Raw genomic sequence first — 16,318 nt, 5'->3', positions numbered from 1 at the left:
GTGTTGGATGGGGACGGAGGCCTGCATTAGCTGGGTGGCACTCCTGTTTTGCCCCTTCACTGGAGAGACACTCGACCCTCTGTGAAGTGGGTTTGATTCTATGGCAGCTCCATCCTTTGCCTCCCACATCCAGGACCTGCTATTTAATCTGCAGATCCCAGTGCAAAATAAAAATGCAGGTCTCCTTGTTCAAAAAGTATTATGGGGCCAGGCACGGTGGCTCACGCCTGTAATCCCAGCACTTTGGGAGGCCGAGGAGAGCGGATCACGAGGTCAGGAGATCGAGACCATCCTGGCTAACACGGTGAAACCCCGACTCTACTAAAAATACAAAAAAATTAGCCGGGTATGGTGGCGGGCACCTGTGGTCCCAGCTACTTGGGAGGCTGAGCCAGGAGAATTGTTTAAACCCAGGAGGCGGAGGTTGCAGTGAGCCGAGATTGTGCCACTGCACTCCAGCCTGCGCAACAGAGCAAGACTCTGTCTCAAAAAAAAAAAAAAAAAAAAAGTATTCTCATATTCAAGCTGGCAATAACAGAGCATTCCTGCTTTTCCATTTTCCAGTCTAACTACCAGGCCCTTCTAAGTGCACGACCCTGTGTGACTGCACAGACGGCACGTCCAGAATGCCCACCCTGCCCATGCCCCTTTCCAGCTGGTGATGGCCCCTCTCCCCTCTCCTGTCCTCAGCTGCTTTCTTAGACAGCTCCTCGGGGCCTCCTGGCAGGATCCCAGCCCCATTCACCTCCAGAAGTCCAGGGCCCTGTTCAGTAGGCAGCACAGATTCCCCAAGGTCCTGGGGGAATCTTCACCTCAGGCCACCACTCACATCCTTCTCAAATCAATGCACAGTTATCGAGCCCCACCTAGCTAAGCCTTAGGAAGGGAGGACAAGTGGATAAACAATCACTGCCCTCCAGGAGTTCAGTTTATAGCAGAGCTAAGACCTGAAGAAGAGCAGGACCAGACAAGGATCCTGTCGATTCAGAGAAAAATAATCACAGTTTATTAGGAAACTGAATTTCACAAAAGAGACAGCATAAAGATGGGCTTTGGTGAATGGGCAAGGTTTGATTAACCTGAAGAGGAAAGAGGCATTCAAGGAAGAGGCCATGGCATGGGCAAAAGCTTAGAGATAATAAAATGCATGGCACATTCTAGAATCCTGAGTTGTACAGTTTGGCTGAGGTGTGCAGATGGTAAAATAGTGAGAAAAGGCTGGAAGGAAAATGTACAGAAAAGAGCTACAAGGGTAATGGTGAAGTGTTTGTACTCCCTTAGTGGAAACACCAAGGGGACTTTAGGTTGTGATGTTTAGGTTATTTGGGAGCAAAGGGAGAAGGGCAAAGCCTTCCTCCCCTTGTCCCTCACAGCTTGCGGAAAGAGTGCAAAGGCTCATGATTTTGCAAAACAGGCCGCACCCAGCCCAGATTCTGGAGCTCATTCAGTCCAGGCCTCTGGACCCACAGTTTGTCCTGAGCCCTGACAAAGGTCTGGCCCCCTCCTGCACTCGGAACGCGGAGGACCCGCAGTTCGTGGATTCGCGCAGCAGTGCCCAAGCTGGTGTTGATGGGGGTTGGAGTTTCCAGTCACTCACTCCCCATGGGTCCTGTGGGGGCCTGGGGATGCAGGGAGAGGGTTTCAGAATAGGATCCCAGACTGGGAGGGAAGGGGGACCGTCTGGGCACACCCAGTAGATACGACCAGAGGTGAAGAAAGAGTGGGTCCCATGCCCTGATGGCCCCGCTAGCCACTTTAAGTTTATATTATGGATATATTCAAACATGTTCAAAAGTAGAGAGAAGAGTAGAATGATAACCCAAGTCCACACCGCCCAGCTTTAACAGTTATCCGCTCCAAGCCAATCTTGTTTCAGCTAATCCTTTCCCACCACCCCTTTTAAAGCGGGATGTGAATGTCCTGAGGGAGGTGGAGGCGACCCCAGTTGGAGAGCGGGTGCCCGCACCTCTGGAGGCTGAGGCACAACTGGGCTGGCAGTTGAGCTCATACCGGGTAGGGACCGCCGGGGATAGGGGGCAGGGCTGGAGGGGCGGGGCCAGAAGTCGGGCCGGGTGGGGGGCGCTCTCCTAGTGACTCAAGGCGCGCAGCGCTGGGCGCAAAGCCCCAGTCTCCGCCTCGTACGCTCAGAGTGTGCCTGCTGCGCCGCCGCTGTCCGTACCTGCCGCCGCCGCCACCACCGCCACCATGCCCAACTTCGCTGGCACCTGGAAGATGCGCAGCAGCGAGAATTTCGACGAGCTGCTCAAGGCACTGGGTAAGCTGGTGCAGAGGGCGCGCCCCGACGGGTAGAGGCGGCCCGGAGGTACCCTGGTCCCGGAAGTGCCCCGGTCCTGGGGGGCAGGAGTGGAAGTTGGGGCTCCCAGGCAGGAGGGAGTCCCCGGGGCAATAGATCGCCTTGTCTCCCAGGCGCACCAGGTCTCGGAGAAGCTGGTAGAGAGCCCGGAACCATGCGTTCCGGGAACGTTTGCTGAATGTTTGCCGCCCTCCTTGATGGTGCGGACTTTATCGCGTGCTAGATCATAGCGAGGAGAGATTACTGGAGAGCAAGGAGGATCCGGGACTTAAATTTGGAGACTCAAATTTGAGACCAGGCTCTGCCACGAATTCACTGTGCAACTCGAGGAAAGTCACTTACCCTCTCTGTACCTCAGTTTCTCATCTCGAAAACAAGGGCGAGGGCAGGGAAACGAGTGGGTCAATTTTAAGGCCCCTTTCTAAAGTTAGGGTATGAGCAGCGCCCGACCGGTCGCGAGACCGGCGGCGAGGCCCTGTGACCCGAGCTTGTGGTGCACCCTGCGCAGGTGTGAACGCCATGCTGAGGAAAGTGGCCGTGGCGGCTGCGTCCAAGCCGCACGTGGAGATCCGCCAGGACGGGGATCAGTTCTACATCAAGACATCCACCACGGTGCGCACCACTGAGATCAACTTCAAGGTCGGAGAAGGCTTTGAGGAGGAGACGGTGGACGGACGCAAGTGCAGGGTGAGACCCCAGAGCCAGTACAGGCGTCCCCGGGTCCCCACTCCGCGCCCATGGCCCACTGCTGCTGGAGGAACCTATGTCTCCCTTTGCAGCCTGTGGCGCGCCTTCCTTGCAGGGTGTGTGCACTGGCTGTTTGCAGAGGGGGTTTATGCATCCTAGTTGCCCCTGGCTCAAGACAAAGTATTACCTTCATTCCTTCTCAACCCCATCCCTAAGCCGCCTCCCAGGGTGCTAACTGCCGCGCTTAAAGAGCGGGCTCTGGGTTGCGCCGCTTTCCCAGCTGTGGCTTTTGCAGCGGTTTGAGGCGCCAAGCGCGGGCGGCGCGGGAGGAGGAGGTTGCAGGGGACGCCAGGTTCTCTGTCGCAGGTGAAGCGACAGCTCTTGCATTCCTTTCCTGCCGTATCCCCTGCGCCCGCCCGGGTCCCCGGGCCGCCTGGGTACTCTCTGGATCCAGTTTCAGCAGTCCCGATGGCCCCGACACCTCTCCCCACCCACCCTCACCTGGTTCCTTAAAGGAACCGCGGAGGCTTTCCAAAAGCAAGGCAGGTTCTGGCTGGGAAAATGGACTAGTTGCCCTCTCTTAGTCCTCAAAGGCAAGAGTTTTTTTATTTCTCCATACATGGGCCCAGGGATGAACCGGTGGACTGAAGCAAGGGGTTGTACATTCCTTTTTTGCATGGGCAAAAATTGCATTTGGTTAACCAGACGGAAAAATAATCACTGGAGCTACCACTTATTTAAAAAGTGACAGAATGTCTCCCTCCCTTTCTCCAATTTTTGTTTTTTTTAAAGAAAAAAGTCATAACATTCCAGAGAGTGGGAAATTGTGTCTTTCACCTTTCCTGAGCAGTGCCTGGTCTGATCTCAGAATGGGACTCTCTGAGCACTGGGCTTGGAAGGACAAAGAAACAAAGCCCCACGGAAGCAGGCTGATCTAGGAGGCAATCTTTGGCTCCCAGAATTGTCATAGCCTGAAAATGATCTCCACGCTTGGAGCGGTTGGGATCTGAAGCCCAAACTACAGTGCAGAAACAAAGAGCAAGACAGCATAGAGTGAAGGGCTGGGAGTCTAAGAGAGGAGACTTGGCAACAGGCAGGGCTCAGTTTGGGGACATCCAATGGTGGCTACTGCCAGGGAGGGTAATTCTGCTTTAAAAAAAATTAAAGGTTCACACAACAGCCGGGAGAGTGTGGCTTTATGCACCGCCCCCCCCACCCCCCACTCCTTGCTTAATGAATGTGTCCCATGTGTTAGTTAAAAACTGATTATGTGCACATTCAGCTCTGGCTCACCCCCCAGCCCAGCTGTACCACACTTTGCTTTGTGCAGACACTGGAGAAAACTTCAGGAAATCCCCCCTTTTGCCTCCCACCTCCAAAAGCATGAAGACCCTTCAGATTGATTTGCTTTTTAAAATTTTTCTAAAGGGACGTAACCAGGAAAGTGGCAGCATTTTAACCCTCAGAGCCAAAGACACCCAGGTTTATCAGCATAGGGGTGCACTACATCTGATGAGGAGTGAACAGAAAGGACGTTCTTAAGGCCGGGCGCGGTGGCTCAAGCCTGTAATCCCAGCACTTTGGGAGGCCGAGACGGGCGGATCACGAGGTCAGGAGATCAAGACCAGCCTGGCTAACACGGTGAAACTCCGTCTCTACCAAAAAATACAAAAAACTAGCCGGGTGAGGTGCGGGTGCCTGTAGTCCCAGCTACTCGGGAGGCTGAGGCAGGAGAATGGCGTAGACCTAGGAGGCGGAGCTTGCAGTGAGCTGAGATCTGGCCACTGCACTCCAGCCTGGGCGACAGAGCAAGACTCCGTCTCAAAAAAAAAAAAAAAAAAAAAAAAAAAAAAAAAAAGAAAGGACGTTCTTATCCCAAAATCTTGGGACGTTCTTATCCCAAAATCCGTGGTGTCTTAACTGTTGAAAAATCTTGTGGTTCTGATGTGAAGGTTCTTGCTTTTAAAATCCAAATTATGACCACTTAAGGTCAGGAGTTCGAGACCAGCCTGGTGAAACCCCATCTTTACTAAATATATCAAAAAGCTACTCAGGAGGCTGAGGAAGGAGAATTGCTTGAACCTGGGAGGTGTAGGTTGTAGGGAACCGAGATTGTGCCACTGTGTTCAGCCTGGGCAACAGAGTGAGACTCCATCTCAAAAAATAAATAAATAAATAAAAATAAGTAAAATCCAATTTGTTTGAAGGAGTAGCTAATTTTTATATAAATGAATCATTTCATGCTCTAAATTTTATTCCTAGAGATGTAAAGCATGCCTAAGGCCTTGCTGCTTCAGTAAGAGATTGTGTGTGTGTGTGTGTGTGTGTGTGTGTGTGTTATACAAAGTGTATTTATACCCCATAAAATCTGTGACCAGCACTCTGAATTTGAACTTTCTAAGGCTCAGTGGAGAAGAATCTGTGGCCTGCTGACAGGGACCATGTGTTGATTCTCTGCACAGCAATTATTTTTCAATGCTCATTGTTGCTCCTGCTCCTGCCGCTGAGACTGTAATTAATGTCACTAATGGTTTTCCTGCCCGCAGAGTTTAGCCACTTGGGAGAATGAGAACAAGATCCACTGCACGCAAACTCTTCTTGAAGGGGATGGCCCCAAAACCTACTGGACCCGGGAGCTGGCCAATGATGAGCTTATCCTGGTAGGGCCCCTTGACCCTGAAATAATCCTGAAGTTCTCCCAGATGGTGCCCGAGATGGACCCCACAAATATGTCCTCCTCACTCGGCCTTTCAGAGAAAGGCACCATTTGCCCTGGATTAAAATTAGAGCAGAAAACCCGAGATGACAGTTCAGGTCAGAGGAAATCATTGTTAAATGGTTGGCAGGAAAGAGGAGTGGCTCAGAGGGCAGAATAGGGGCTAGCGACAGGCTGGAGTGCCTGCCACTATCCACACTAATACATCCCAGTGGCGGTGACATGCTTTAAGCCAAGCTCCCCTCTCATCAGATTTGGAATGCTTGGGCCCTATGAGGTCCCCACGCTCACATGGCAGAAGGGATTTTTTTTCATTCTCATTTCCCCTTTTGCTGGCTAGGAAAGGTTTCAGTAATTTTCATCACATCAGCACTCAGAGCCTTAGAGAACATTTTTACCTGTGATTTGCAAACTCCAATAGCCTTTGGGAGCCAGGCAATGAATGCTAATTTGGGAAGTGTCTGAATATAACACAGTGTGGAGAGATGAGCCCCTTTAGAACTAAAAAAGGTAGGCTTTTCCTTAAAAGTGTTCAGATCCCAGCACTTTGGGGGGCCAAGGCAGGCAGATCACCTGAGGTTGGGAGTTCGAGACCAACCTGATCAATATGGAGAAACCCCATCCCTACTAAAAATAAAAAATTAGCCGGGCGTGGTGGCATATGCCTGTAATCCCAGCTACTCAGGAAGCTGAGGCAGGAGATTCGCTTGAACCCAGGAGGCGGGAGTTGCAGTGAGCCAAGGTCGCGCCATTGCACTCCAGCCTGGCAACAAGAGCGAAACTCCGTCTCAAAAAAAAAGGAAAAATGGTATTCGGATTGGCCGGGCATGGTAGCTCACACCTGTAATCCCAGTACTTTGGGAGGCTGAGGCAGGCAAATCACTTGAGGTCAGGAGTTTGAGACCAGTCGGGCCAACATGGTGAAACCCCATCTCTACTAAAAATACAAAAATTAACCAGGCATGGTGGCATGGGCTTGTAGTCTCAGCTACTCGGAACGCTGAGACAGGAGAATCGCTTGAACCCAGGAGGCAGACGTTGCAGTGAGCTGAAATGGCACCACTGCCCTCCATCCAGTCTGGGTGACAGAAACTCTGTCTCTAAAAAAAAAAAAAAAATTCAGACGAAAACATTTTAAATACCCGCTCCCAGCCAAACAAAACTTACCTGGTGAGGCCAAATTAGAAACCTCTATAACTTAAGCACACATTTCATCCCCTTTTTTGAGGTAGAGAACAAAGGAAGGCTGAGGACAGAACAATCCCCCGTCACTCTCCCTTTGTGTTTCAGAACTGGGCGGGGATTGGTGGCTCACACCTGTAATCCCAGCACTTTGGGAGGCTGAGCCCAGGAGTTTGAGAACAGCCTGGGCAACATAGTGAGACTGCTGCCTCTACAAAAAAAAAAAAAAAAAAAAAAATTAGCTGAGTGTGGTGGCACATGCTTGTAGTCTCAGCTACTCGAGGCTGAAGTGGGAGGATCACTTGAGCCCAGGAGTTTGAGGCTGCAGTGAACTGTGATCGTGCCACTGCACTCCAGCCTGGGCAACAGAGCTGAGACCCTATCTCAAAAAAAAAAAAAAAAAACACAAACTAAGGTTTTTGCAACCACCCTTTTCTTCCAGACTAGAAAAGGGGAAAGCTGTTTTGGGTAATCAGGAAATTATATCCTTTGTTCTTCATTAGGTATTTTGTTAATCTCTGCTCCATCTTAGTGAATGTCACCTTGAAATGTTGTGAACAGGAGACTGCTTGCTGAAGGGCACTAGGAAAGGAATTGCGGTGTGACCTGGGCATGGGCCTTCCCTTCCCAAGTTCTTTCCATGCTATACAATGAGGGGTTAAGCAGAAGTCTGATCCCTGAGGTCCCTCTCAGGCTTGAAATTACATGTTTATTCTGCAAGAAGACCCTAAATTGAGCTGTCTATTACTTGAACTGAGACTGCTTGATCTTTCTTTCTTTCTCCTCTTGTCCTTCCCTGGGATGATTTAACATGCTTTCTCCTTTCACAGAGAAAGGACTGGCTTAATTTGCAACCTGGTTAATATTGTTTCCAGGGAAGGGATACTTGCTGAGTTTGGGGGAGAAATTTGAGGCTGAGACATGGAAATTTAGGAGAAAAGGCATATATGGTTTACTGGTACCAGAGACAGCAAAGGGGGAGATGATTTTAGAGTTTTAGAATGTAGCTGAGGGTTCAGTAGGATCGGTTGGCTCTGAGAAAGAGTGATTTTATTAACCTCTGTAGTATACGAGCAGCTGGCGTCACAGGCCAAATTCTGCTAGATGGACCCCATCACTTTCATATCCTCCCTCCTCCCAACTACAGTTCTATCCCTGCATCCTTTGCTGGAACAGCAAACATATATACAAGCCTCAAAGGGAAAGGGAGTGTTAACTCTTGGCATTTGGGATCTGAAATGTGGGCTTTTGTTTCAAGGGTTATTATCATTAATAAATCTAAAACGCAGAGAGATGCAGTCTCTATATAACAAGAGGCAATTATTCTAGTTAAGTTGAAATATGCTCTCCCAGTGCCAACAGTAAATTGCCCCCAGGCTATAAGTTGCCTTCCTTTGAAAACTGAGTATACTCCCACAAACCACTCTGGAATATTCTACAGAGAGTTTCTGTCAGGAACCTCTAAGCATAGTTTGCAGGCTGAGAAGGACACTTCAAATGTGGTTGGAAATGCGGCGATTTCTTCTCATGTCATGAAGCCATTTGTTAGCCTGGGAGAGCTGTCAGCTAGCGAGAATAGTTTCTCCAGGGTACAGCGTTAAATACCCAAATGTTGGCAGCTATTTGACAGTCTGTGGCTGTAGAACTCAAAGAAGTATGGAAAATGAACATGGTTCTGAGGCATCCAGACATCTGCAAGGTAGACTTATGGTGGGAAAGTCATGCCCCACACCCCCTAGCGTGCAGAATCACCTGCATTTCTTCCTAATAGAGAAGAAGCTAGGACAAAGGTGTCCAGAAGTTGGTATACCTGCCAGTCTGGTCAGGAGATCCCTAGCATGAAAAGAAGCTAGTGGCTGGGTACAGTGGCTCACGCCTGTAATCCCAGCACTTTGGGAGGCTGAGGCAGGTGGATCACTTGAAGTCAGGAGTTTGAGAGCAGCCTGGCCAACATGGTGAAACCCCATCTCTACTAAAAATACCCAAAAATTAGCTGGGCGTGTTGGTGTGTGCCTGTAGTCCCAGATACTTGGGAGGCTGAGGCAGGAGAATCACTTGAACCTGGGGGGCAGAGGTTGCAGTGAGCCAACATCACACCACTGTACTCCAGCCTGGGCGACAGTGAGGCTGTCTCAAAAAGAAAAGAAGTTAGTGATGGGCATCTGCTTCCTCAGTCACTAAGGACTAGAAGTATTTCCCTGAAGCACACGTGTCTGAATAATGTTTTAGCATATGTTCTCTGAGAGCATCTCATGACCAACTAAGAGGGCAGAGTAAGAATATAAAGATCCTAGGATAGCTAAATGCCTCGTTCAGTGGTTTTAACATCTCTTTAATTTCAGGCCACTTTGAGAATCCGAAAGATAAGGACCTTCTGGCACATAAATGTACATTTGCAAACAAACATACTCACATCAGGTTTACAGACTGGGGAATTTCTATTTCTTTTCTTTTCTTTTCTTTTTTAACATACATATTGCTTTCCCTGTTCTAACTGCCTGTGAGAGGCCCAGGAGAGCAGGCCTGTGAGTAATTGCTAGTTTTGGGGGAAAGTTGAGACAGTTTACTTATGGGCAATATCATTTCAGGGGCCAGCAGAAGAACATCCTCCTCCATCTGTGCAATGATTCGTATCCTCTCAACAAACAAAAGGCCATAGAATTTTAGCTGGAAGAGCCTTTGCAATGATCATCTTGTCAGTTCCACCTCTCTCCTCAACACCAGCCCCTGCCTGCCCTTTTCCCAAACAGGCCACGAGAGGAAAACATTTGCCCCAAGCTTAGCCAGCTGTGAGCTACAGAGCTAGGTTTGGATGCCAATGCTGTGCTTTTGCAGCTGAGACCAATTTTCTAGCTTGCAGGTGACTCGAGTATTACACATACAGCATCTCAGCCTGTCTCCCAGGTTAGATGACTGCTTCCTGGAAAGCAGTTCTATTCCTTCTCCAAAGCAAGGAACAGAACTGGCTGGTGAGTGTTGGGCCCCATGACCCCAGCTGCTTGAGCTTCTTTCTGTCTTGAAGTCATTTGAAAAGAGACAGAGCCACTTCAGAAATGTCCATTGTGACATTCTTTCCCTTTCGGTTTAATTTTAAAACCAAAACTCCTGGCATTTCTTATGTCAGCATTTTACAGGTTCCAGAAGCAAAGGAAAATGGTGTATAACATAATTCTATACCCTGGTTCCCTCTCTGCCAATAGCGCTTAAGGGGGAAAAAATCCCTTAATGCTTAGCATGAGCACACACACAGGAAATTGAATGTCTGTTACAAAGAGTTTTTAACAGGGCAGTAAGTGGCCTTATTAGTGACATGCTTTAAACATTTTTGTGCAGGCATCTGCACTGATTGGTTTTCCTTTTCTTCTTCTCTGCAGACATTTGGCGCCGATGACGTGGTCTGTACCAGAATTTATGTCCGAGAGTGAAGGCAGCTGGCTTGCTCCTCCTTTCAGGAAGGGATGCAGGCTCCCCTGAGGAATATATCATAGTTCTGAGCTGCCGGTGGACCGCCCTTTTCTCCTACCAATATTAGGTGACCCCATTTTCCCCATGACAATGTTGTAGTGTCCCCCACCCCCGCCCCCCAGGCCTTGGTGCCTCTTGTATCCCTAATGCTCCATAGTTTGGCATTTGCATGGTTTCGAAGTCATTAAACTGGTTGGATGTGTCTCAACCTTTTCCCTTTTTTGGTTTGCCTCTTCAGTTTCAACATGGGAGTTACTGTGTACCTACTGTCCTTGGCGCTGTGTTGGTCTGTGTGGTACTCTCAGCTTTGGCCTGCTGGCCTCGGTGTGGGGCTTTGAGCATATATCAGTGGTTGTAAGCTGGGCTCCCACAGATTGGCTGGATCCAGACTGCAGATCCAGGTGTGATTGCACCTCCCAATGTGGCTGTTCAATTGAATTACTTGGTATCAGTAGTTCCCAGCAGGAAAGGGCACATTTAAAAGAGTTAACAGGGAAGAGCTCATAATGAAGAGACTGTTTATACTGGCAGGATGAATAGAGCCAGCAAAGGATGGGGAGGCACCCAAAGACAAGCAGTGGAGGGATTCACCCCCAGGCCTGAAGACAGAAGGGAAAGAGGGGTCACCAGACCATGAGAGCTATCACCTAGGAGAAAGGCCACTGCCAAAACCATGGCCCCAGTGTTTATGGAGTCATGGAGTCCCAAGTCATGGGAGACTTGGCTTGGAGCAAGGGGGATAAATATTCTAATCTCCCACCTTTCAATCTCTATCTCCTATCTTTCAATCTCTATCTATTCTGTCCATTGGCCAAATTCAGTAGGAATGGAGAGGGCAGGGAAGAGGGTGCTGTTCACAAGGGTCACCCTCCCAGGACATGGCCAGGGGGAGAATGGATCTGAACATGCACATAGACAACAACCCACATAGCTGCTGACTTTTAAATTTGAAAATCAGTACATTTCACATAATCTGAATCTCTATTTCCTTAAATGAAAAATTGGGAAAATCTGGCATCCGCAGACCTACATTCCCACAGGGTAACAATTGGCCAAACAGCTTCCCCCTTTTTAAATGGAACTAATATTCTCTGCTTCCCTTTAGACCCCATCCTTGCCCCTGCTTCATTTGCCTTGCCTGCCTGGCTTCTGTCCTTGTCATCCTAAGTGCCGAGACCAGCTCAGTTGGGGAGACCCTAACCCAGCAGCGCTAGAGGAATTAAAGACAAACACACACAGAAATATAGAGGTGTGAAGTGGAAAATCAGGGGTCTCACAGCCTTCAGAGCTGAGAGCCCCAAACAGAGATTTACCCACATATTTATTAACAGCAAGCCAGTCATTAGCATTGTTTCTATAGATATTAAATTAACTAAAAGTATCCCTTATGGGAAATGAAGGGATGGGCCGAATTAAAGGAATAGGTTGGGCTAGTTAACTGCAGCAGGAGCGTGTCCTTAAGGCACAGATCGCTCATGCTATTGTTTGTGGCTTAAGAATGCCTTTAAGCAATTTTCCACCCTGTTCAGGCCAAGTGTTCCTTGCCCTCATTCCTGTAAACCCACAACCTTCCAGCTTGGGTGTTAGGGCCATTATAAACATGTTACAGTGCTGCAGAGATCTTGTTTATGGCCAGTCTTGGGGCCAGTTTATGGCCAGATTTTGGGGGGCCTGTTCCCAGTACTAAGCACATGGGTTCTCAGCAAAGCTGGGTCAGAGTGGGCCATCCAACAGTGTATGGGCATGAGTGAAGCCAGGAGACCCTCAACAAGCTCAAACTCTGGCAGGGGAGACACCCAAGGCCCAGGTGCTATCACCTGAGTGTAAATGGGGACACAGTTTATCTGAGGTTTCACCCCCCACCCCTAGCCCAGAACCCTAGGCTGGAAGGATGAAAGCACACACAGGATGAAAACCTACATGAACCCACATTTGCTTATGGAGGACCTCAACCCTCCACTCAGACTCTACCTACCTACATGTGGAACTCACCGGGGAGAAATCTCTTATAGAATAGAACACATCTCACATCCTGAGCTTCCTTGTTGGGGCTCCAGCAGTGGAGAGAAATGCAACTGGAGGGCCCACCTGAGTGTGAATGTGCTAATTTAACTTCTATTTCAATTAGAAACTGTGGGGACATGACCGGGCATGGTGGCTCACACCTATAATCCCAGCACTTTGGGAGGCCAAGGTGGGTGGGTCACCTGAGGTCAGGAGTTTGAGACCAGCCTGGCCAACATAGCGAAATCCCGCCTCTACTGAAAATACAAAAATTAACAGGATGTGGTGGTGGGTGCCTGTAATTCCAGCTACTCAGGAGGCTGAGGCAGGAGAATCTCTTGAACCCAGGAGGTGGAGGTTTCAGTGAGCCAAGATCACACCTTGCACTCCAGCCTGGGAAACGAGAGCGAAACTCCATCTCAAAAAAAAAAAAAAAAAAGAGAGAGAGAGGAAGTGTGGAGACTGAGCTGGCCACACAGGGCAAGGCAAGTAGTCATGCCGGATGGATGAAGCTGGGATATCTGGACTCTGTCTGTAGGTATTGGGTACTCATTGCCACTGTGGATGGACTGGGTGAGGCCTCAGACATCTTGATCTACACCCTTTCCCAGTTCCCACTGCTTCAGTGTCTTCTCCATATCTAGATTTGCTCCATAAAAGCACTGCCCTGCCGTACCATGATGGTTCTGTATAAAAGACCTGGTCCGATTGAAGAGAGGATGAAGGCCTTTCTTTCCCTCACAAGTTTTCTTCAGATCCGCTTTCACAACGGTTGAGGAACAGAGCAGAGTAAAGGAGGCTATCAGCTGTAACTCTCATCCTGCCTGACAGCCAGCAGGCATGGGTGGGGATATTTGGATGACTAGATGAAGTGACAGCAAGTGCCAGTAGTTCACTTAGACTCAGAACACTGGCTGCATCCTGGTTCTCTTGAATCTTGTTCTTTCTGCATTTTCCAGATAAAAGGCACAGTATTTCTCATTCCCTCATGGAACACCACCAATGAGACTGCAGTGTTCCGTGGAACCCAGTTTGAGATTTGCTGCTATAATCATCAGCCCTAAAACATTTGTGTGTATACACATTGCATATGAAATGTAAATATACACACACATAGGATGAAAGCTACACTGTCATCAGGATACTCTCACCAAAACACTGCTGTAAGCTTGTCACTCCCCTGCTCAGCAGTCCCTACAGTCTATAGCAGGGAAGTCAAACCCTTTGGCCTGGCATTCAAAGCCCTCCATGATTTGGCCTCACCAGGTAAAACAGAAAGAACAAGGGCTTTGGTGCCTGTCAGATCTAGTGTCAAATCCTGACCACACTTTTAGTTTGCAAGTGCTAGAAACCCAACCACAATCAGTCCCAGCAAAAAGAAATGTACTCTGCTACAACATGGATGAACCCTAAAATCATTATGTCAAGTGAAAGAAGCCAGCCACAAAGGACTGCCTGTTGTATTATTTGATTTATCTGCAATCTCTAGAATAGGTAAATTCATTGAGACAGAAAGTAGACTGGTGGTTGTCTAAGGCTGGGGGTTTTGAGGAGAAATGGGGAATGACCGGTGCACAGTTTATTTTTAGAGTGATGAAAATGTTCTAAGATCGATGTGGTAACGGTTGCACAACCCTATGAATACACTAAAAGCCATGGAATTGTATACTTTAAATGGGTGAATTATATGCTATGTGAATTATATCTCAGTAAAACTGGCTGGGTGACCCACTCTTGTAATCCCAGCACTTTGGGAGACCAACATAGGATGATTGTTTGAAGCCAGGAGTTTGAGACGGGAAACATAGTGAGACCCCCCAATCTCTACAAAAAAAAATACAAAAATGTGGGCAGTTGTGGTGGCTTACACCTGTAATCCCAGCACTTTGGGAGGCTGAGGTGGGCAGATCACTTGATGTCAGGAGTGTAATAACAGCCTGGCCAACATGGTGAAATCCTGTCTCTATAAAAAATACAAAAATTAGCCAGGCGTGGTGGTGCATGCCTGTAATCCCAGCTACTTGGGAGGCTGAGGCAGGAGAATCATTTGAACCCAGGAGGTGGAGGTTGCAGTGAGCTGAGATGGTGCCACTGCATTCCAGCGTGGGCAACAGAGTAAGACTCTGTCTCAAAAAAAACAAAACAAAAAACTTATCCATGTAACCAAAAACTACCTGTTACCCCAAAACTACTGAAATAAAATAATTTTTAAAAAAAATAGGAGCAGAAGGGAGAGGAGGAGGGCAGGTAGCCCCTGTTTGTTTAAGCCGATTATTCAGTGGTTTCTGTACTTGCACCTAAAAGTATTTCTAACTGATACACCAAGGTAACCTAAAGAAGGACAGAGGCTTGTAGATTTGTCTAGCTGGTGGATTTCTAGTCATCTGTCTTGATGATGACGACCATGGAACTAGACAATGTGCCATCTTGCTGAAAAGAAACAATGAAGTTAACATATTTTATGGATGGTAAGACCCCATTCCTAATGTAACATCTCTCTCAATCCCCTCTTCAGTCTCTTCTCATCGCCATAAGAGCCAGAGTTTCATAGCACACCGCAAGGATATTATCAGTGAAAATAATATGGGGCAGCAAGTCTACAAATGCAGCCTTCACACTCCAATCCAACCCCATCCACTCCTTTCAGAGGCACCCCCTCCTCTGGGAGCACCCTCCAGGGATCTTCCCTCCTTCCAACACTTTACTGTAACTATCCATTAGTGTCAGAAAGTCCTCAGATCTTGTCAAAAACATCACTTACATGTATATCTGCCCTCCCGAATGTCCAGCAAAGTGTCCTATAAAATAAATGTGGGATGTCACTGGGTGAAAAATTAATCTTCACAAAGTCCCCAAAGGGTCAAATAAATACATCTCAGAGTAGATTTGAAATTACAAACCCTTACATTGGGTGGGCAGTTGTGCTTAAACCAACCCATCAGAACCTCTCCCCTTTTAAGCAACTCCAACTGCTAGGAGATGGAACCCAGAAACAGGAAACAACTTGGCCAAGACCATCATTTTAGGTGTTTGTCAAGATCAAGAGGATGGCCAGTGTGGTGGCTCGTGGCTGTAATCTCAGCGCTTTGTGAGTCTGAGATGGGCAGATCACTTGAGCCTAGGAGTTCGAGACCAGCTTGGGCAACATGGTGAAATCTCATCTCTACCAAAAAAAAAAAAAAAAAAAAAAGCATACAAAAATTAGCCAGGTGTGGTGGTGCATGCCTGTAGTCTCAGCTACTCCTGAGGCTGAGGTGGGAGGATGGCCTGAGCACAGGAGGAGAAAGTTACAGTGAGCTGACATGGCACCACTGCATTCCAGCCTGGGCAACAGAGGGAAACTCTGTCTAAAAAAAGCAATAATAATAATAAAATAAAAAATAAAAAAACTACCTATAATTTATCTAAATGTTAATAATTCCCTTAAAAATAACAATAAAAAAGTTATCACACCTTAAAATTAACAAGTCCTAATATCATCAAAGATCCTACCAGTGTTCAGATTTTCCTGATTGTCTTTTTTACCTCCTTGTTCAAATCAGGATTGAAATAACTATAAATCTCTTTGAATGTATACATTTTCCTCTGCTTCATTTTATTTTTTTTTATTGTATTTTGTGGAGAAACTGGTTGTTTGTCCTGCAGAGCTTCACATAGTCTAGATTTTGATGATTATATTTCTGTGGTGTTACTTAACATATTCTCTGTCGTCTGTACTTTTTTGTAGATTGGTAGCTCTAGAAGCTCAGCCAGACTCAAGGTTGATGTTTTGGCAAGAATACTTCATAGATGGTATGCTCTGCTCCCTTAGGAAGACTCAAAACACCTGGTTGTCTCTTTCTTTTTTCTTTTTTTTTTTTCTTTGAGACAGAGTCTTGCTCTCTTGCCAGACTGTACAGTAGCGCGATCTCAGCTCACTGCAACCTCCACCTCCTGGGTTCAAGTGATTC

At 47.8% G+C, this 16,318-nt stretch overlaps 1 protein-coding gene across 1 annotated transcript; it reads left to right on the top strand.

Moving 5' to 3' along the window:
- Positions 1-2,119: 2,119 nt before the first annotated feature.
- LOC105493163 (cellular retinoic acid binding protein 1) lies at positions 2,120-10,572 on the top strand. Its single transcript, XM_071099436.1, has 4 exons — positions 2,120-2,275; positions 2,823-3,001; positions 5,548-5,661; positions 10,274-10,572. Exons 1-4 carry the CDS (start codon positions 2,206-2,208, stop codon positions 10,322-10,324), a joined length of 414 nt encoding a protein of 137 aa, XP_070955537.1. The 5' UTR covers positions 2,120-2,205; the 3' UTR covers positions 10,325-10,572.
- Positions 10,573-16,318: the final 5,746 nt, after the last annotated feature.

The sequence above is a fragment of the Macaca nemestrina genome, chromosome 7, assembly GCF_043159975.1.
Source record: "Macaca nemestrina isolate mMacNem1 chromosome 7, mMacNem.hap1, whole genome shotgun sequence".
Classification (NCBI taxonomy): Eukaryota; Metazoa; Chordata; class Mammalia; order Primates; family Cercopithecidae; genus Macaca; species Macaca nemestrina.
This window is presented reverse-complemented; position numbering and strand designations above follow the sequence as displayed.